General features: G+C 50.4%; 1 protein-coding gene across 1 annotated transcript in view; it reads right to left on the reverse strand.

The window, feature by feature from the left end:
* TMEM132C (transmembrane protein 132C) overlaps nt 1–23,062 on the reverse strand; it is a 305,189-nt gene that overhangs the window by 7,941 nt on the left and 274,186 nt on the right. The window contains exon 5 of the mRNA XM_074356073.1: nt 18,115–18,258. Coding sequence (XP_074212174.1) covers nt 18,115–18,258 — 144 coding nt within the window. The remainder of the gene's footprint in view (nt 1–18,114; nt 18,259–23,062) is intronic.

Here is a 23,062-nt window from a genome sequence, read left to right on the forward strand (position 1 = left end):
CTTCCCCCGTCTTCCTCCCTTCACTTTTCCTAGTTCTAGCAGAGCGTAGCCTCGGGAAAGAGACAAGACAGAGCACAAAGCAAAACAAAACACAAAAACGAAGAAAATAAAAATAAAAGTCTGCAAGCATCTAGATTTCATGTTCCAAAGTCTAAGCCCTTGGGGAGATGAATCTGTTCACAGCTTCATGGACATTGTCACGCGGCACAGAACAGCTGGAGGGTGCCTGGGCAGGCATGGCGGGCGCAGGGGGTGGGGAACCACATCAGAGGTGACCCACGTGGACTCCGACTGATAATAGGTGTCCCCTAGGAGCTGTGAACAGAAACTTGAAGACTAGAAGCCCCTGCCCCAACCACCTTGACAGCAATTAAGTCTCCTAGAAATTAGACTGGGATCCTGTTCTGCCACCATAATGAATTGCAAACTGAAAGAGAAATCAAGTTGGATTCTAGAGAAACAACATGACCCATCTTGCATAGTCAAGTTTAAGGGATGTAACTTACACTGGCCCCATGTGTCCACCATCAACCACGAAGCTGTGAAATCCCTGAAGGCAACGAGTACATCTTTTTCTTCTCGGATCTCTTGGTTCATCATACCAGCTGCTCATGAAGCAGGAGCTCGGCAAAGTGGATACTGAATGGATGGATGGATGGAGGGAGGGATGGAAGGATGGATGAACTGAATGGATGGATGGATGATGAATGGACGGATGGGTGAGTGGATGGGTGGGTAGATGAACAGATGCATGAATGAATGGGTACTTGAATGAATGGATGGATGCATGCATGCATGGATGGATAGATGAATGGATGGATGGGTGAGTGGATGGGTGGGTAGATGAATGAATGGGTACATGAATGAATGGATGCATGAATGGATGGATGAATTGAATGGATGGATGGGTAAATGAGTGGATGGAATAGATGGATGGGTGGATGGTTGGATGGACAGAGCCCTTTCTTCATGGGAATTCTTGCTTCAAGACAACCAAAGATCTTGGGGTGAGAGGAGGTATGAGAGACTGAGATAAGATGGAGCCAAGAGCAGTGGAAACAAAAGAAGTTAATTTGAAAACTTCCAGAAAGCTCTAGAGCAGTGTTTCCTAACCGTTTAGGGGTCACCAACTCCGTTGAGAATACATAGAAAGCGAAGTCTTGCTGTGGAAATGCAAATACATTCAGTTCCGTGTCACATCTCAGAGCTAATGAAGTCGCACTCTTCCCATAGCACTTTCCATACGAAGCTGTAACAGCCAGTTCGTGAATCTGTCTCCTGTCCAGGCTGCACACGCCGGAAGGAGCGGCATCTCCTTCAGGGGGTCCACGGCCCCGGTTAAATAGCATCTGATGCTGAGCAGTGAACTCCTGCGATCGCCCTCTCTTCCCCCAGCTTCCAGAAACTGCGGATGGCTACTCTGGGCCCAATTTCCATCTTCCACGCACACTTCTGTTCGGAGGGGCAGCTGGCGAGGGCTGGGCTGAGAGAATTCCCTCCATCTGCTGGGGACAGTGGCAGGGAGCAGTGGGGAGGGGGAGACATGGATGGGTCCCCTCGCTTATGGTCAAGAGTGGTTTAAAAATGTTTACATACTGATTAAAGGTGGAAACCAATTTTAGTCGCCGTCCCAGACTTGTCATTAGCATGTAAACACTGTCCTGGATCTGGGCCGGCAACAGCATAATAGCCCAGCCAGAGTCACAGCAGTGATCGCTTCTTTAATCAATGTTTTAATTTACAGACCATTGACTTTCCTCATTTATTACCTTTCTGAGCTCTGGTGGGAGGGAACCTGGCCGCTCCAGAATATATAAATAATTAAGAGGAACGCCGAGGGTAGGAAGCCGCGGTGCATGATAGAGTCATTGTCACTGTTATTCCAGAAGGTGCCATAAATGTCTGCGGAAGTCTCAGGATGCATTAATCATCTCCTAAGTGGCCGGCAGTGGGAACCACGGCATCACAAAATGAGCCGGCTCGTCTGCAAGCCGGGAACTGAAAACCATCCCAGAATCTTTTCAGTCTGTGGGCTTCATTTCCGGGAATCTTTTTCTTTTTCTTTCCTTTTCTTTTTTTTTTTTTCTTTTTCCCTCTCTCCTAGTGGGTGGGTTGCCCATGGAGAAAGCTGCCCGCTGGCCCCTGCTCACTCTGACATTTAAATTATCCCCTCTGAACGCCTGGTGGCCACTGAATCAGCCACGGATGTCCGCGCTCAAGAATCCGGATGGGGGGGCGCTGGGGGGGGGTGTCATGTGGATTCTGGTTGAACGGCACAGGGTCAGTTGACGTCTTCTGTTGTCACTCAGGCCTTGGCAACTTCCTGAGGACGTCACTTCCCTCCCAGAGCAGAAGCAGGGGACCCACTTTCTCCGGGGAAAGCCGAAGCATAGGCTGGTCAGCCATCGACATCCAATGCAACTTTTGTTGGAGCCTTTGCCCAAGACATGGGCTCTCAAACTTGAACGAGCATCAGGGAGGGCTTGCCAAGAGTTCCCAGACTGTTGGGCTTGCCCCTCAAGTCCCAGATTGAGCAGGTCTGGGCTGGGCCCCCCCCCCCCCCCATGTGCACATCTAACAGGTTCCTGGATGCTGACGCTCCAGTCCGGGGACCACGGTGGGAGACTCGCTCCTTGAAATAGTGCAGTTACCCCTTCTTCTATGTGTCCGTAGCATCTTATAAATCCTGTCTTAGTCCACTGGGGCTGCCATCACAGAGTACTAGAGACGGGAAGGCTTAAACAGCAGACTTTCATTTCTCACGGTTCCCGAGGCTGGGAAGTCCAAGATCAAGGTGCCAGCAGGTCTGGGGTCTGGTGAGATCCCCTCCCTGGCTCACGGATGGTGTCAGCGCCTACCTGTGTCCTCACTTGGTGGAAGGCGCGAGGGAGCTCTCTGGAGCCTCTTACAAGAGCGTTAGTTCATTCCTGAAAGCTCGGCCCTCACGACCTCATCACCCCGCTCCGAACCCCACCTCCTAGCACCACCACACTGGGGTTCAGAATCTCAGCGCAGGAATTAGGGGGGCACCCAGACAGTCAGTCCATATACATTCCCTTCATTATTGTGGTCTTTTAGCTCAAATGCTTTATTTTTAATTAATTAACTATTTGTTGTTTTCAGGGAGGGAGAGGTAATTAGGTTTATTTATTTATTTACTTCATGGAGGCACTGGGGATTGAACCCAGGACCTCGTGCGTGCTAAGCACGCACTCTTACTGCTGAGCGATGCCCTGCCCCCTGCTCTGATGCTTTAAATACCGTCTCTGTGCTGATGACTCCCCAGATCCCACCTCCGGAATGCAAAGTGCTTACTCAGCACCTCTACTCAGCTCTCTAATTAGCACGGCAAACTTCATGTGCTCAGAGGTCAGAATCTGGGTATGGGTTTGGCCTCTTAGGAGACTGGGGGTTACGAAGAGAAATGCAGTTCAGACACAGAAAAAATGATTTACATTTCCTTGCACACCTGAGTTTGTGTGCCTGCTCTGTTAACACAGAATATCGAATGCCCTTACACTGCCCTGGTGCCTTGTTTCATATCTGCAGAGTGCCTTCCTCATCTTTCTCACCCTCGGTCCTTTCTAGAGCTCTGGATGGCAATCATGACCCCATTTTTGAGATGAGAAAACTGAGGCACACTGAGGCTGCTGCCTGCCCAAGGTGGGGAAGAGGGGTGAGGACTAGAACAGGTTTACGACAGCCGGTGCAGGGTCTGAGCAGATTGTTTCAATCATGGTGTCTTAGCAGGTAATAGTGTGAGATTGTGACCTGGGAAGTCGTCCTTCCTGCCACGTGAGCCTTAGGGTCATGGTCATGCCCATTCCTGTCGGCAGTGGGGGCCCTGAGAGAGGGGCACGGACCGACTCAGACCCTTTCCTCCAGCTGCCCTGGCCTCCGTCTCCTGGTCCGTCCCCAGTGAGCCCACCTGGAGGGCCGGGAGCACACCGAGTCTGGGCACGGAGCCGAGGGTACGCTCGACCCAAGACCTGAGGAGGGCTTCCCAGAGGTGCTTTACAAAGGCATGGGTAGGGCTCAAGGGAACCAGCAAGACACGGCAACGCACAGCAGGGACAGGCGGGGACAGCGGGACGAACGGCACCCTCCAAAATGCCTGTCCACCCCCGACCTCCGAGTGGGACCTGATTTGGAAATAGAGTCTTTGCAGGTGTAATCAGTTTAAATGAGGTCATACCAGCTTAAGGTGGGCCCTTCAGGGACTGGGGTCTGTCCGCAGCTTGGGCGCCGGGGCTGTCCCGGCTGGAGAGGCCCGCCCACCCTGGTAGAGGATGCAGCCAGCTCACAGCCTGCAAGGGGCCCGGGGACTAAAACGTGCGGCCTGACTCCCCCCACTCGCCAGTCTCTGCCTCCCGCTGCCGCAGCCCAGTGGGAGCCCGAGGGTGACTGGCTCAGGAACATCCAACACGGAGACCCCTAGCGTTTTCTTTTTCTTTTTTTTTTCTTTACATGGAGGTACTGGGGATTGAACCCAGGACCTCCTGCATGCTGAGCATGCGCTCTACCACTGAACTATTTCCCTCCTCCCTTAATAGTCTCTTAATTAAAAAGACTATGTTAATAGTCTTCTTAATCTGCGACTAATGTTTAAAATTTTTTGTGAATCAAAGAACGCTTTTAAACTCCAGCAAAACCCTTGAATGAGGACGAGCTCCCCCCAATGTGCCTGTTACCTTCCCTGGGCGTCTCCTCTCTGCCCCTGGCAGGTCCTTGAACACACCAGACATGTGCCCGCCACAGGACCTTTGCACTTGCTTTCTCTCTGCCTGAAGATGCCTCCCCAGTTGTCTGCATGATTCGCTCCTTGTGGCCTTGAGGTCTTTAATCCAGTGGTTCTCAAGCAGGGGCGGCTGTGTCCCCCAGGGGACATCTGACAATCTTTGCAGCTCCTTTTGGTTGTCAGAACTAGGGGAGATGGTTGTCATAATTGGAAGACGGGCAACCAGCATCTAACGGCAGAGGCCAGGGGTGCAGCTCAACACCTTACACTGCCCAGGGCAGCCCCCACAACAAAGAACCAGCCGACCCCGAGTGCCAGCGGTGCGAGCTTGGGACACTCTGCCTTACTCAGCTGTCAGTTCTCAGAGATCCTTTCTCAGGCGTTTGTATTTAAAATCGCAACATTCCACGCCCTCTTGCCTTCTTTCTTGCTTTATTTTCCTCTGTCTCTTACTGCCATCTCCTACACGACACCTTTTACCTATATGTTTTGTCCTCCCTCACAAGAACCTAAACTCCTAGGGTGACAAGGATTTGTGTCCCTAGTGCCTAAAATGGTACCTGGCACGTAGCAGGTGCTCAAGAAATGTATGCTGAAAAATGAATGAATGAATGACTCGTGGGTCTCACTTGACCAAACAGCAAATCAGTTACCAGCACTGAAAAACCACTGCATTCAATTCTATTACCAGCTTGAGCCCATGAAAACGCCTGCATTTCCCACCCTGGTGCCTTGCTGGCCTCACAAGATCCGACTGGAGGGTTTGGGGGCGCTGCAGCTGGCCTTGGGGGTACTGAAAGCCAGCCCCAGAGGTACCCACACCCGCCAAAGGCTGACTCCCCTCCCATGTCTGCTTTTTCCCTGGTCTTCCCCAGCCCACCCCCTGTCACAGCTGAGCGCCCACATTTATTTACTTATTTTGCGATTATGCTCCTAGCTTTTATTTTTGCACGGCGTTCCCAAGGGCAGTATGCAGAGCGTGAACCCTGCCCCGTCAGGGGCTGGCCTGGGCGCTCCTGGAGCAAGCAGGCTGCAGGGGCGGCTGGGGAGTGTGCCCTGGGGAGACTGCAAGATTATTTTTTGTGTGCAAACAACATGAGGGTCTCTCAATGGAGAACTAAATGGCCAGAAACTGTCTCAACATCCCCAGAGCAGAGTGTTGCCAAGGCAACCACGGCATGTGCCCTGGGTGGAGAAAAGGTGCGCAGGCACCTGGCTCCTTACTCCCTCCCTCGGGGGACACTCAGGGCTGCCCCTCCCCCATTGCATGTTTTGTAACAACGACAGATGTTTACCAAGGGCTTGCAGTGAACCAGGAACCATTCTAAGAGGTCACACGAATCATTTCACTGAAACCTCACCGTGAACAGGGCTGCATCTTTTTAAAATCGCATACATATTCCAAACGAGGAAACAAAAGCACAGAGAGGTGATGTAACTTGCCCAAGGTCACACAGCTGGTGGTCAGTCAGTCAGAATTTAAAACAGTCAACCCCAGAGCTCTGCTCTTAACCAAGATGCTCACTGGCTCTGCTCTGAATGAGTTGTTGGGGTTTTTAAAAACATTATTTTTACTTGTTTAATTTTTAAAAATTTCCCCCTGGAAATCTGTATTTTATTTTGTTTTTTTATTTAAGCATAGTTGATCTACAATGTTGTGTTAGCTTCAGGTGCACAGCATAGTGATCCAGTTATATATATACATGTGTGCATCCAGTTATACATACATACACTTTTTCAGATTCTTCTCCATGATAAGCTATTGAAAGCAGTTCCCTGTGCTGTACAGTAAGTCCTTGTTGTTGATCTATTTTGTACATAGTAGTGTGGATCTGTTTATCCCACACTCCCAATTGATCCCTCCCCTCCTCCCTTCCCCTTTTGTGAAAAGAGTTGTTGGTTTTGATTCCCATCCCTATTTTGCTACCGTGGCCAGCCTGACTCTACAGCCCATCCGTGACGGACGTGGCCACGTGACTAGCTTTGGCAAAGAGAACGCAGAGAAAGGGGGCACCACCCCATCCAAGCTCAGGCTGAAGGGGTGGGGTGTGTTTCCACCAGCTGCCGTGAGCTCGGCCCCGAGAGGAACTTCACAGAGCTGAGGCTTCTCAGCCCAGACCTGGAAGGAGGCATCTGGACCCTGTCACAGCCCAGCCTGCAGCAAGGGGTCCACTCGAGCTGAGCCTGCAGACCACCAGACGGCCTGAAAATGCATCAGCAGAAGGAACTGGTTACCGCTTTAAACAATGGAATGTCGGGGTCACTTGTTATGCAGCAGAGCTGACTGAGAGATTCTGCTAATTGCTGAGGGTGAAGGCGGCCCTGCCTGTAACTCTCAGGAGCTTTCCTATTTCTTCGTCCCTCCTCCCCACTCATTCTCCCTCTATCCTGTCCTCTTTCTCCCTTCCTTAGTCAGTGGAGAGGCCACTGAAGTGTTGGAGGAGAGCCAGATTGGGAGAGCCCTGCTCCTAGGGCCGGGAAGGGCCAGTGGTTTCGGGAATTCTCTGCATCAGAGCTTCTCATCCCGGGGGTGGGGACTTCTGCCCGGCTCCAGCTTTGCGCTGTGAGGACCCCTCTCTTTTCTCTGCCTCCTGTTCTCCCCCAGAACTTTGGCTCATCTAGCATCTTACCCACAACCTGCCCTCCCCCTGCAGCTGTCGGAGAGAAAATCTTCCGTTTGCAGGAGGCCTGCTGCTGTTTCAGCAGCTCCTTCGTTACTAAAGTGCATGGCAGCCACTTTTCTGACATCTCTGGACGGGAAGAAAAGGGAAAAGGAACGGAAGGCAGTATTTCTGAGATGGTGTCTGGGCACCCCCCCCCCCTTGACTTCTTGCCCCTCGCTGAGGACGGCCAAACGGGATCCAAGCATCCGGGCAGAAATCTGTGCTGCGATAAATCACACCTTCTCCGGCTGACAATGCAAAGGGCTGCTGTGTGGTTCTCAGCTCTGGGCTCGGGTCTGGGGGGTGGGGGGGCCTGGCCCACGTGGGCCGACAGGACAGCAGGACCCTCGCCGGGGCGTCAGGCCCAGAGGAAGGCACATTTCCTCACTGGAGGCTCCGAATGTGCGCCCAGGAGCCCGGCTTGGGTCGGAGTCGTGGCCGAGCCCTCACTGCTCTGTCTCCCTTTCCTCATCTACCGAACGAGGGTTCTTTCCACAAATACTTCCTGTGTTACTGTTGGTTAACAAGCCTTTCTTCCAGGCACTGGTGATACAGGAGGGAGACACACCTTGTCTCGAGACGTTCCGTTTTGGAAATGTGGGGATAGGTGGTAACGAGTTGACAAGGAGGTGACCATGGTCAATAAATGCCAGGAGAAAAAGGAAATCAAGAAAACGGGAAGGGGAGGTAACGTTTAAATGGATCCTACCTATTGGGAAGGTGGTGGCCTGAGAGATTTAGGGGAAGAAGGTCCCAGGAAGATAAGAAGATCTAGCATGTATTAAGCGCCTGCTGTCTGCCAGATTCTGTTCAGAGAGTACATAGGTACTGACTCCCTTGGTCCTCATGCAAACCATTTTACGGAGGAGGACACTGAGGCACAGAGAGGTTGGCTCACTTGTCCAAGGTCACACAGCTAGTGGGAGTTGGACTTGGATCTGAAAGCAGTTGTCCAGCTCCAGAAATGCTCCCTTAAAAAATATCACTGGCTGGTGGGGGAGGGCACAGCTCAGCGGTGGAGCATATGCTCAGCATGCACAAGGTCCGGGGTTCAATCCCCGACACCTCCATTCAAAAATAATGATTAAATAAATAAAATAAAAAATTTAAAAAATTGTTGCCAATTTAATCAGTGGAAAGTCATCTCAGTTCTTCCACTTTTGAATTAAAAATAACAATGAATAAAACAGAAAGTTCTTGAAGTCTGTGATCAAGCCTTCTTTCTCTCTGTGACCTCCTGCCGTCCCCAGACACTAACAGACAAACACCTTATCAAACTGTATTTCTCTCCTTCTCTTCTGAAAAGTTTGTCTCCTGTAACTGTGCCCAACAACCATGGAAGGGCAGAGCCCTGACTTCAGCCTCTCAGCATATCCTGCTAAAAGGAACATGTAGAAGCAACGTGGTCTTTTTTGAAGGAAAAAATCCTTCTTTGATTTTAAAAAACACCTTAACTGAGATATCTCTGACCTATCAAAGTGTCTCTATTTAAGATGTATGACTTGATGTTCTGATTCAGCATCTGCTGTGTAAAGACCATCTCAGTTGAGCTGAACAACTTGCCCATCTCCTGACACACTGACCATTGTGTGTGTGTGTCGCGGGACAGGGTGGGTGGCAAAGAGTCAGGGGCTGGGAGGAGAGGAGCCCCCACTCCAGGCACCCAGTCCTCTTCCGGTAGCCTCGGCCTTGGATGCATATGGGGATTCTCCCCTCCCCACCTCCATCTGTCTAAGGTCTGAACGCAACTCTGCCCCGAGCCTCAAAAGCAGGGTCTTGTGACCATGATCTAAGCCAATCAGAGCTTCGCATCTCTCTGGCCACTGGGATCCTCGGGGGTGAACACATCACTAAAGCTGGTCCAGCTGGAGGGAAACTCAGGAGTTTTTCAGGCAAGACTAGACAAAAGTTACTTGCTTTTTTTTGCTGGAATGCGACACATAAAGATACGGCGTTGTTGTCACTTGCAGCCACCGTGGAACAGCACAACTTGCCTGCGAGTTCAGTCAGCACAGAGGACACTGAGCCAAGAGGCAAAGGGCCACAAATAAAGTACTGATCAATTACTTCATTTGGCGCCTGGATCCAGCTGTTCCTGAAAGTGCTTACCGTGCAGATATAGGAGCCAAAAACTTGTCCCCCCCCGCTCCTTTTTCTTAATTCAGTTTGAGTCACACTGTCTGTTAACCAAAATCATGCTCTCAGATATAAGGGGCACATCCCGCTGGGCCAGCCCAGACCCATCTGCATGCATCTCTCTCCCTCAGCCTCTCAGCAAGGCGGTCAAGATGGGGCACATGTCAAAAGGCACCATCGTCATTTAGCTGACACCGCACGGTGAACAGTGACCCTCTGAGAGCTCAGAAGTCGAGGGTCGTGGAAAAAGCCGCAGTAAACCGGGAGTAAGTGATTTCCAGCCCAGATACAGTGGACATTTGTCATTTTTGCCGCCTAACATCATTCACATGGTTAAAAAAAAAAACAAAGTATTTTCTGGGGAACCTCCCCATATCTTCACGCTCATTCCATGTCATTCAGTAGGTCTTGACCTCAGCTACCCGGCGGGCTGTACTCAGAACACATCGCGCTGCCCGGGCCACAGGGCGTGGCCCAGGGAGCCACGTGACTGTCCAGCGACAGGAAGTCCCAGGATTTCTGGCTGAAAGTAGCATCTCATTTCTGCTGGACTTGAACCCAGGAAGCGGAGGACCTCTGGCCTCCAGCGGCCACGTCTAGAGAGTCAAAGGCAGCAATGCAGAGAAGCAGATTTCTCCGTCCCCCTGTGCCTGAAATCTACGCCGCCCGAGACTTTTCGTTTATAAGACAGTTTCGCCCCCTACTTATTAAGCCACTTGGGAGTCACTCAGCTGCTGCCCCGTCCTTAATAAAAGTATGATGGGGCCCTGGGAGGCTGGCGCACGGAGCTGCTGGAGACCAAATCCTGGTTCTCAGATGGATTTCACAGAGGGGTCAAAGGGGGCAGAAACCTTACTATCTGGCAGGAGAAAAAAAACCTAACACAGGAGGAGAACTGTTTTCCAGTTGAAATCTCCCCCAAAGCAAGCCAGATATGTGACTCCAATCTGGACCTCTGCACCCTGTGCTTCATGGAGCTGCCCAGAACCTTTTCTCCAGTGCAAGGGCCATCTGCTCCCAGCTGCAGGATCCCCGGGGCTTCAAAACCTCTGTTCCTAGTCAAGCAAATCCAGGCGGAGCCTCCCTTGGCTCAAGTGAAATCTGACTCGTGAATAAACGGTCTTATCTTTTGCGAAAAGTCCTTTATTAGGACATGGTCTCCTTGGTAGCTTAAGACAGAGGGTCAGAACAACCTGCTCTTCCTTGGTCAGTCTCAGGCATTAATTTCTGCCTATCAGCCTCTCCCAGGAACGAATGCTTGCCTCAGTCCCTACCAGTTGAAGGCTCTGGGTCTCTGTTTCCCAAAGCACTCTCTGTGATAGTGAAAAATGTCCCACACCTGTGCGTCCAGCAGGGTAGCCACCAGCCACCGGTGTGGCCAGTAGCGCCCTCTCGCTCTCAGTGTGACAACCAAAAATGCCTCCAAACACTGCCAAATGTTCCCGGGGTGGGGGCGCCATTAGCCCTGGGAGGAAGCCTTGCTCCAGGACCACCTGAGTAAAAAGAAATGACTGAATGCGTCGTCCTGTGTGCTTCACATCTTTGTTATGTTATGTTAAAATTCCCAACAGTCTCACGAGGTTGGTACTTATTTTGCAAGTGAATGAAACTGAGGCTTCAATAAGAACTTGTCTGTGGCAGAGGGCAAGCTCTTACACACGCTATTTAAACTGCGCTTTGCATCCCAGCTGGAGGGAACTCTGGTGCTGGGAGAGACTGTCATGGAAGGAACTTCCTCGCTTTATGCTGGAGACCCCCGGCCCAGAAAGGGACATGGCTGGGCAGCGTCCCTCAGCCTAGCCCGATGGCGAGGACTCCTCTGACTTTTTCATTCTTAGAACCAAATGGTTCTTGTGGACGAAGACCTTTCAGCATTTCTTCCAGAGCCTGCTGGAGATGAGAAGCCCAAATGAGGAACTCTCTCCCTTCCTTGGGAAAAACAAAAAAGTTTGCCTCCCTTCCTGCTTGGGTGGGGTGGGGTCGGGTACCACTCACAGTGGTCATCTATCTCAAGGACTCTTTAAACACTTCCATCTCGTGGTTACTGGGTGGGGGGGGAAGGAGGTGGGAAGGGATAAATTTGGGAGTTTGAGATTTGCAAATGTTAGCCACTATATATAAAAACAGATTAAAAAAACAAATTTCACAGGGAACTATATTCAATATCTTGTAAAACCTTTAATGAAAAAGAGTATGAACATGGATATCTGTATGTACGTGCATGATGGGGACACTGTGCTGAGCACCAGAAATGGACACATTATAACTGACTGTGCTTCAGTTAAATAAAAAAAAAAAACTTTAGGCTGTTATTAAAGAACTTAGCTTTGTCAAGGACTCGGAGCTTGTGGCGTCAATAATAAATTCAGCAGGGAGAAAGTTTTGTGCCGATGGGAGCCAGAGCACAGGGGAAAACAAGACTGTTGCTTGTGGGAGGGCGCCCTCCGCGTATTGGAGCAAACACAGACTCCTCTGGTCACTGGGGGAGCAGGGCCCTGTCGGTTGCCCACAGACAGTATTTTTAGCTCTGCGCTGGGATCCATTAGCTGGAACCATGCCCTGGGGGTCAGACAGGCTGCACTGGAAATTCAGTAAACGAGCTTTCGTTAATGATGCTTTAAGTCTCTGCAACCCTGTCGTGGGCGGGGCCTCGAGGAGCTTCTGGGAAAGCCCACGCAGGGCTGCAGACCAGGGTAGGGGCCACCCAGGGAGCACGGGGTGGGGTGCCCTCGTGCCAGCAGGCTCGGATGAGGGGATGGACAGGGTACTGTCTGCGAACGTCAGGGACACACAGTCAAAAGCAGGCTTTGGCAGTCAGGAATTCCCTTGGTGACCAGCCTGTCCAGGGTCGCCCTTTCCCCCAGGCCACGCTCTAGCACAGCGCCTGCCGCAGCTCCTCGGGCCCCCCCCCCCGTCACCACCTGTCATACGCTTATCTGTCTGCTCTGTCTGCTCCCTCAACCACTGGAATGGCTACCGAGAAAATGGCCAGATTCTCTGTTGAACAAATCATTACGTGGTGGCGGGAAACACCGTTATGTCATTGAACCTAAGACACCACTGCTTCGTGGACCACGTGCTCAGCATGTTACTCCAGGCCGCGTCGTCGACCGCTGGCTCACGTGGACTTCAAGGAGGTCCGAGTGTGGGTGGACGAGTGAAGGAGCTACTCTGCGACAGCTCCGTGGCTGTTGGAAGGGCTCATTCCTGTTACGCCGTTGCCCTCCTGGTATTGTCCCCAGGCTTTCGATGGGCAAATCTTCGCCCTTCTCTGGGCCGTCGCTCTTTCGTGTCTTGAACGTTCATCCACACACAGATGCCAACGTCCAAGGGCCTCTCCACTCACACGTTAGGACTCCTACTAACCTAACACCGGACACGTGGCAGACCAGCCTCCTCCACACCTGCGGTCCCTACACACCCCACGCTGGACTAGCTTCATTTCCAAGTGCCCACCAGGTGCGGGTGCTCGCGAGGCACCGCAAGGTGAGGGGTGGGGGGGACGGGGCAGAAATGTGTATAATGTGTGATGTGACCCGACAGCTGCAAAACAAACTAGGGCAGAAAAACCCTTCTTTGTGTGTGTTTAAAAAAATACATACACATGTCTTCATGCGGGTGTGTTTTATGATCATATGTGCGTGGAGAGAGGCATCGTTATTAACACTGCCTCCCTGAGGGCTGGAAAGGTTTGCTGCAGCGTGCACGCGTGTGTGTGTGTCTGTAGATCTGCCCATTTTAAAAGTCCGTGGTTAAAAGAAATTGTATGATATGATCCCATAATCACAAAATGATCCCTCTCTCCGTGGTTATCCATACACGTGTCAAAAGAGATTATGGACAAAATGATCACCGAATTGTTTTAATGAGAGACCACATACCGTATGAGTCCATTTATACGAAATGCCCCCCAAAAAGGCACATCTACAGAGACGGAAAGTAGATTAGTGGTTGCCCAGGGCGAGGGGCAGAATGGGGATTAACAGTAAATGGGATGACAGAAATATTCCAGAACTGGGTCATGGCGATGGTTACCCAACTCAGTAAATTTCCTAAAATGTCACTGAATCATATGCTTGAAATAAGCTGCATCCAGTTCTAATTTTTTTAGCAACCCTGTGCCTCCTACCACACAAAACAGACGTGCGGGCGTCCAGTCTGCGACCCCTGGCTTACCTAACAGGGCCGTCGGGGGGTTACCTGACGCAGAGTGAAGTCCTTTCCGTGTGTGGGCTTCCAGGCCAAGTCCTTCACTTAGCTAATGAAGCTCCTTCATCCTCACAGTGACCTTCTGACCGAGGTGCTGTGACGGTCCCCACGTCCCTAAGGAGGAGACCCAAGGCTGCGTGGCTGGGAAATGGCCAAGCCAGGAAGAACTTGCTGGAGGAAACTCTCCGTAAGAGTCTGGCGTTTCTCTGCATCCTCCCAGCAGAGACTCGACGGCCTTTGTCTGAGCGATCTTTGCGAGGGCGTTCACGCAGCGAGTTGCTGAGCTCCCCCCTGGAGCAAAGGGCCGGCAGGCCTCTGGTCCAATGGAACAGACACTGTCTGTCTCCGGGAGAAGAGGAGGCAGGCTCTCTGCCTGTCCACGTCACCACAGGCTGCTGTAACCAAACACCACAGATTGGGGCGGGGGGGACACGCTTAAACAACACTTCCTTCTCACGGTGCTGGAGGCTGGGAAGTCCGAGCTCAAGGCGCCGGCACGGTCAGGTTTTGGTAAAAGCCCCTTCCTGGCTTTCAGACGGCCGCCTTCTTGCTGTGTCCTTACATGGCAGAGAGAGGACAAACTCTCGTCCCTTCCTCTTTTGAGAACTCTAACCCCATCACCCTCAAGACGTCATCGAAACCTAACCCCCCCCAAGGCCCCGCCCCCATACCATCACATGGGGGGGTCAGAGCTTCAGCACAGGAATTGTGGGGAGACATTCAGTTCTCCACATCGCCTGTTATAAAAGGCTCGGCGTCCCTTAGCCTGGGGCTCCTTCTCTGCAGCCCAGCCTGCTGCATGTGGCGGGTGTCGCCGGACCCCGGCGTGACCCTGTGGGAGCTGGAGCTTAGGTGCAGGAAGATGGAGATGCCCCTTAGCCCTCGGTCTCTGATCCAGGAGTCTCGCGTCTCCTGCCAGCAAACTGCGACAGGCTGATCTGTTAACCCGCACGTAGGGCAGGATCTCAGAGCCTCAGGGTACCTTACAGGACTCGGGTCTGTCCAAATCCCAGACCTCGCGGGCCTAACTAGGTTGTCAAACTTATTTGAATAAAACTTGCATCATAGTCTCCTAAAATACTTTCAATATAGATAGAGTTTGTAGTGATGTCATGTCTCCCATTCGTGACATTCTAATTATGTCTTATATCCTTGTTGGATTATGGATTTAATTAATCTCCCAAAAAACCCAACATTTGGTATGATTTAATTTGTCTATTTTTGGTTTTCTTTTTCCTTCAATTTCCACTCTGATCGTTCGTCTATTTTTTCCCCTGCTCATATTCTGCTTTATTGCCGTTTTTAATTTCTCAAGGTAGACCTCTCTCGTTTTTAAGGTAGGACTTACTGTTGCAAATTATCTTCTATTAAATACCTTCAGAACATTCCACAAATATTAATACGTTGCATTTTTAGTTTCATTCAGTTCAAAAATAATTTTCAATTTCTCTTAAAATGTCTGATCCATATGCTGCTTAGAGCTGTGCTATTTAAGGTTTCAAAAATTTAAGGCTATCCCAGCTTTCTGTCGTGGATTACTTAAAATTTAATTTTATTGTAGGAAATAGGGCTTGCATAACTTTAATCCCTCTGTATACGCTGAGATGTATTTGCTGCTGGGGTGCGGTTTGAGGTGGAGTGGGCAATAAACGTCAACTGGACTGAAAAAGCACTCATTATGTGCCAGCTCCTTCTCCTTTCTTCCGTCCGCGGCATCCCCAGCTGCGCCACGCTGGCTCTTGGAGCATCGTTCACCGCGTCAGTCCGCGAACCGCAGGCTGAGTCTGGGTACCAGGGATGCAGTTTGCGAATGCCAAACCCGCCCGCTCGGACATCCTTACTGGGCAGGCTTCTGCTGACTCGAGACTTCACACCGTTCTGCCAACAGCCAGGGGGGTCGACTCGGAAGTCATTGCAGGGGGCCATTTTTAGTCTGAAGGCATTTCTTTCCCTAAAGAAACTGATTCCCTTCCTGGAAATATCCATCACGGGCTCCACCTCAAATCCGTTTTAAGAGCAGCGACGCAGAGTCACACACACAACGGGAGCGAAGTCGCCTCTGGGCTCTGGCAGGGAACCAGGCGGACACCCACTCCTCTAGGGGAGTCATCAGTGCTGGGGCGTCCTTTCCGAGGGTCACCCCTAGCAAGGGCCCTGGCCCTCAGAGGGAGACTGCAGACCAGTAATAAAGGCCAGTGATCCACAAGGACCTGGGATGTGACTATGGCTGAGGGGAGGGGAGACTCCAGACCCAAACCAACTGCTTCCTGCCTCCCCCTCCCCCCAAAGTTACTTTCCAGCCAGAATCAGAGGGGAAATCCCTCAGAGCAGGCTCTCCATGGGGGTGACGCTGCCCCGAGGGGACATTCGGTCATGCCTGGAGACACTCCTGTTGGTCACAACTCGGAGTGCTACGGGCATACATGGGGTGGAGCCAGGGATGCTTCTAAACGCCCCCCAAGGCACAGGACACCCCCATAACAGCCAACTATCCAGCACAAGATATTAAGAGCACGAGGTTGCAAACTCCTGCCTTGGGGCTTAGAGCCTTGCCCCCCGATACCGCAGACACGAGCCACGTGTGGCTCTGGAGCCCGTGAAGTGGGGCTGCGACCGAGGTGCGCTCTGAGTGTAAAACCCACACTGGGTTTGAAAGACTTGGTACCCTCAACGTGGTACTTTCATATGCCTACATATTGAAATGATAATATTTTTCCAGGCTTTTTTCGGGCTGTTCTTTTGTTTGTTTATTTGCTTGTTTGTTTTGAGGGGGAGGTAATTGGGTTTATTTGTTAACGGAGGTCCTGGGGATGGAACCCAGGACCTCGTGCATGCTAGGCACGCACTCTACCACTGAGCTAGACCCTCCCTCTGAAATAATATTTTTAATACAAGTGGTTAAACACATGCACTTTAAAAATCAGACTCACGTGTTTTCTTTTTATGTATTTTGAATATGACCACTAGAGAAGTTAAGTTCCAGACATGGCTCACGTTGTATTTCTATTGGACAGAGCGGTTTAGAACTTTATCCCCGCCCCCCGGCCCGCCCCACCCTCCCTCGGGCTTCTGGGGTCTTCTGGAAAGCACTCTGGTCTCAGGGCGACCATCAGCCCCTACATCACTTCTGGGTGACTGAGAAACAAAGCATCTCTTCCTTAAAACACTTAAAACACGGGCTCTTTACTGCCTCCTACTGGAAGGTGGTCATAGCAATGTTAACCGTGGGAGCGTCGCCGTGTGCTGCTGGCGCCACGTGCGGGAGATGGTCTCGGCAACGCAGGGCTGCCGCTTGTCCCTGCTGGGGGCGGGGCTTCCCGCCCCAGCCCTCCCCATCCGTGGTCTGCAAGGTTCTCCTCCACTCACACGTGTTGCTTTTAGCGTCAGAGAATAGTCTCCATTTGCTCTATGTCAGACTCGATTTGAGGGGAGAAAAAAGTATTATCTGGATGTTTCCTTTGGGATACTGAAGTTTTTTTCTGCATATGTGTCTACTGCTTTCAAGAAATATAGAGAAAGCCCCAATGCTTAGTTTCTGGCTTGTAAGAACCCTCACTGTCTTATTCTTTAAGCAAGTACTGTGGGTGGTGAGAAAGACCAGGAATTAGGGTCCTCCCCTCGAGACACGTAGCCTCTAGAACGAGGATTTCCTGGGCACGCTTTTCCTTGGAAGGGCAAAATGGTGACTATTTTAGACTCACAAGCCGTATGGTCTCTGTGGAAACTAGTCAAAAGCAGACACAGACAACATGGAAATAGATCTGAGTGCTCACGTTCCAACAGAACTTTATGTACAAAGCAGGTGGCGGGCTGAATTTGGCCCAAGGTTCATAATTTGCCCAACAGATAGAATAGTGTTTTCAATGGCTGCCCCGTGGACCAGACCCATGCTGCAGGTGGATTCTGCATTTCATTTTTTGTCCACTGCAGTTTTTTTTTTTAAAAATTATATTTGGTTGCCGACACTGAAAAACAAGGTGACTTTTACATAAGATGTGAATTTACAGCATGTCTTGAAGACACAGCAATCCTGAACTCATGGTTGCACGCGGCCGCACCTGGCAGCAGTTGACTATTGGTGTCCTCCTAGAACTGGGCATGTCCGATTTACCAGTCCACCCCCCTAAATCCCCTGCTGGGTTACTGTAGGTATTTGGGGTTTGACGCATGGTCCAGTGCACGCTGGATGAAAACTAGGTTGGTGTGCCGTTAAATTAAGAGATGGAAATGGCAAAGTCTGGGGAAATCCACCAGAAGTGTTGTGTCTATAAACCAACCCATAGAACCTCTTATTTCACCAGGCTAAACTTTCTTAGTTGGATGGGATTTCCCTCAGTTCAATCCAGATAGCGAATAGGAATCACTTACTTTGATGACATCCTCGTCCGTGGACTTGCATTCCACGGACTCCGAGATATCCGTCACGGCACCGTTCTCCTCCACGGAGACCACCTTGATGGGCATGGCGACAGTCTTCCCTGTGAGGATGGCGGTGTTCAGAATCTCAGTGTCCTGCCGGAAGAGCCAGACACACCTGGGTCAGGGGAGCTGTTCGGTTCTCTCAGACACTTGGGAAAACTTCAAAGGTGTGCGCCAAGCTGTCCTTGTTTAGACAAGACACACCAGCACTTACCTTAGGAACCTGGGCTAAGGGTCATTCTTTCACCATTTCCCAAGAACATTCCACAACTGACTTTCAGTTTATTTATGATGGTCTTCCTAGTTTTCAAAATCAAAAAATATTTATTCTTTTTCTCTATTGCAGAGATCACACAAAAGTTGCACACGGTTAAGTTTTGGTTGTAAGCAACAGAAATGGACTGTGGCGGGTTTAAGCAGGAAGGGGCGGTGGGAGGTGGAATACGGCACCTCCCCATTAAGATGCCCAAGTTCTCATCTCCAGACCCTCCAGGGCATCTTTTACCTGACGTGATAAAAGGGACTTTGCTCTTGTGGTTAAGTGAAGGATCTTGAGATGGAGAGATTCTCCTGGATTACCTGGGGTGAACCCAACATAACCATAGTTTTTTTTTTTTAGTAGTTGATTCATTGCTCAGCACATACTTGCTAAGGGTCAACTACATGCAAGGTTTTGCTTTGAGGAGTAGAGGTTCAACAAAGAACACAGCTGGTGAAACTCCCCGCCCACATGAAATATCTACTCTACTGAAGAGCTGTAACCATCTCCTCGCTTCTAACTCATATCACGACCCAACGTCATCTGGCTTCCGTCTCCACCCTCCTTTGTAAACTGCTCTCACCAAGGTCACCAACGATCTGCTTGTAAATCTTAGTCCTCATCTGATTCGATGTGCGTTTTGCAGCATTTGAGATGATGATGACCTGTTCTCAAAACCCCAGCCCTGCAGACGGTGTCTGTCCCCTGATTACAAACATTTAATGGCTACAGATTCCATTTAGGGTAACATTCTAAATCCCCTACAGCTGATCAGGCCCTTACTGATGCCTCTCCTGCTTTCCTCTCCAGCCTCGACGCTCACCTTCCTTCCTCGCCTCGGTCTGCCATTTTGGTTTCGACCGTCCTGATCTCTCCACAATCCCCTGGAAGTACCACACAGTCCTTCTCCCTTCTTCAGTTGGCTCACCCCTGCTCACTCTGCGGGCCTCAGCTTTGGCATCCTTTTGTCTGGGAGCCCTGAGCTTCCAATCTTTAATTCTGAGTCAACCATAAGAGTTCTTATAAAAGGTACCCATGGAGGTTGGATGAAGAGAAGGAGATGTGGTGATGGAGGCAGAGATCAGAGTGATGTGGTCACGACCCAGGAGATGCGGGCGGCCTCAAAAGGCTGGAAAAGGAACAGAGTCACTCCCAGAGCCTCTAGCAGGAAGACAGCCATGTGGACACCTTCACTGTAGCCCCAGAAGGATCCTTTCTGACTCCTGACTTCCAGAACCACACTATAGTGCATTTGCATTCACTTGCCACAGCAGCAGCGGGAAATTCGCACGGATTCTTACTGGGATACCGTCCTGGGCTTCTCATGGGAGCAAAGGAAAAGCTAAAGAAGCTTCTGGAAAGGCTGGGCCAAGAACAGCTTCCATGATGTCGGAAAGAAGAAAGGACAGGCAGCCTCTCTAGGGTGAAGTGGAGTGAGTGGCTTCAGCCATCTCCATCCTTAAGTGACTCTGCTTAAGATTTAAATTTTCCGGAGAGAGAGTCTCATTGGTTTCATCACGGTGCCCTACCCTTTACCCCGGGGAGGATGGGGCCACTTTGACTGACATGCCTACCAAGACTGATTCCAACTGGAAAAAGGTAGTGTTGAAAAAAAAAAATCAGAACCGTGTTATCAGAAGAACACAGAATGGATGACGTCCCATCAGACAAGCAATGAGAGACACTCCCCACAGGACCAATGAGTCGGGTAATTTTTACCCCCACACGCCCACAGTCACTACACCTCGGCACCGGGCACCAGACCACCGGGCTTCGTTCTGTGCGGCCCCGTGGTGGCCCATCCCGTCACAACTCCGGGGACTTTGGTTTATCCTGCCTGCGTTGACTTCCCGCAAGACGACTTGGCATCGCATCTCTCATGCACGTTGCGATTTGCAAAGTGATGAAGAAAACGCCTTCTCTTTTGAGTCTGTAGGCACTCCCTGCTTGCAGTTTTGTAAGCCTTTTCTATACGGTTGAATGAAGATGAAGGAGGGTCTGTGGCTTTGGGACATCCATCGGCACCTTTTACCTTTGGGTCAATCTCTCCCCCAAGTCCCTCTCCAGAAATGTGGCTCCACTTTAAAGCAAGAGATGCAAGGCAAGAGATTTTCTCAGTTCTTCCTCTAGGGAAGCAATTGACACAGAAATGACCTTTTGCATTAAACAAGAGCGCAGCTGGAAGAGTCATCAGTTACCCAGAGAGTCCCAGCCTCCCTCTGATGTTGGTGCCCATCAGCCAGCTGTTAAATAACCCTCTGCCACGTCTCCTCTTGGGTTCACAGGATTCCTGGAGCCGGACTTGCAATCCAGCCAGCTCGCACACTGGTTATTACAGACGCTAAGAATACCGCAGAAATTCCCCAAGTCCATTTTCAGGTTCATTACAGGTAATGCGCTCAGAGTTCAGTCTTACATTTTCCTTCTCAGAATGGTCTTTGGCTAATGGCTTCATTAAAGCAGCAAACTCCCTTGGGGATTAATTGTGATTAGCTTTCTAATGGTTGCTGCAGTGTTTCACACACACACATGCGTGTGCATGCATGCACACACACACTCATACACACACACCCTCCTCTCTCTAACACTTCCTATCCCTAACCTGAATTACATCAAGATTAAGACTGGTGGGACATCAGATATTTTTCATTGACCAAGGTCAATTTCAAGAGCAGAAATTAATAGTCATAGAAACGCCCAGTGGAGGAGGAAGGCATTGGTCTTCCGGATAACCCAGCTAAGCAGAGGGACAAAGGTCCCCGTGTTTAAGAATTCCTTTCCTAGCAAAATACCATATGCGATCGCTCATATGTGGACTCTAAAAAAGAAAAGAAAACAAATGAACATAAATTCAAACCATAAACAGACTCACAGACGTAGAATACAAACTCGTGGTTGCCAGGCAGGAGGGGGTGGGAAGGGACAGACTAGGGGATTGAGATTTGTAGATACTGACAGGTATGTATAGAAATAGATAAATAAGTTTATCCTGTACAGCACAGGGAAATGTATACAAGATCTTGTGGTAGCTCACGGTGAAAAAGAATTTGACAATGAATACATGTATGTTCAGGTATAACTGAAAAATTGTGCCCTCCACTGGAAATTGACACAACATTGTAAAATGACTATAACTCAATAAAATAAAAATAAAATAAAAGAACCCCCTTTCTGATCAATAGTCCTTGGTGGGCACTGGGAGTCTGGATTCCCAGGTTCTCCTCTGAGCTTCACCGTTAACTTTCTGCGTAACCTGGATGCCATCTCTTCATCTTTGGGGATCTTTGTTTCTTCATTTTACAGAGTAAGTGGTTGGACCATATCTTCTCTCACTCTTTCCAGCTGTCCAATCCCCGCCGTCCATGAAGATCTCACAGCCGCTTACAGAACCCTTGCTGTGCATCCGGCACGTTCCCGTCACTGGGTTACAACGCAGAGAGCCAGAGCGACAAGTCCACGCGCACACAGCTGGACGGCACGGTGGGGTGGATGGCGGGACGCGAGCAAGCACTCAACCACAGTATCGTGTTTGTCGGGACTTCATCTGGTGGCGAAAATCCAGCCCAAGTCAGTCTCGGCTACAAGGGGACCCCCTGCCTTGTATAACTCAAGTACCCAGGGGGTGATTCTGGCTTCGGGCAGCGCTAGAACCTGGTTCTCAAAACGCGCTGCAATTAATTTCCCCGTCTCTCCACCTCTTGCTTCTCTTCTCCTGTTAGACTTCGTTAATTGGTATGTTATTTCTGTAGAGCAGACCCCCAGCTACAGGCTTGTCTTCTCCACATCTCAAATCTGTGCCCTTCCCTCATACGACCCAATAGCAACAAACGCACAAAACCCCGTAACAGCCCAATTTAAAAAATGGGCAAAGCATCTGAATAGACATTTTTCCGAAGAAGACATCCATCCACATGGTCCATGGGTACAGGGAACGATGGTCAGCATCACTAGTCATCAGGGGGATGCAAGTCAGAACTACAGAGACATTTCCCCACACCTGTTCGGGTGGACCCGATCGGAAAGTCAAGGACGACGTCTTGGCGAGGATGTGGGGGATGGGGACCCCTTGTGCGCTGCTGGTGGGGATGTGCACTGGTGAAGCCACCGTGGAAACCAGTAGGCAGGCACCTCAAAAAGTTAAAAATTAGAGCCACCACATGATCCGGCAACCTCACTTCTGGGAACACATCCTCAGAAGGAGAAATCACTGTCTTGAAGAGACACCTGCACCCCCGTGTTCACTGCACTATAACCCACAGTAGGCGAGACATGGAAACAACCTGTGTCTGTCGGCAAGACGAACGGACAAAGATCATGTGATATATACATCTACATAATATATATACAATGGAATATTATTCAGCATTAAAAAAAAAAAAAGAAAATCTTGCCATTCTGTGACAACATGAATGAAACTGAAGGACATTATGCCAAATGAAACAAGCCAGACACAGATAGCTCCTGTGGGGTCTCACTTACAGGTGGGATCTAGAGACAAGAGGTGAACTCAGAGAAGCAGAGAGAAGACCGGTGCTAGTCAGGGCGGGGACTGGGGGACAAAGGGAGATGCAGGTGAGAGGGCACAGCTGTTCATTTATAGGATGGATACGTTCTGCAGACAATGCACAGCATGGTGCC

This window comes from Camelus bactrianus, chromosome 32 (genome assembly GCF_048773025.1).
Source record: "Camelus bactrianus isolate YW-2024 breed Bactrian camel chromosome 32, ASM4877302v1, whole genome shotgun sequence".
NCBI lineage: Eukaryota > Metazoa > Chordata > Mammalia > Artiodactyla > Camelidae > Camelus > Camelus bactrianus.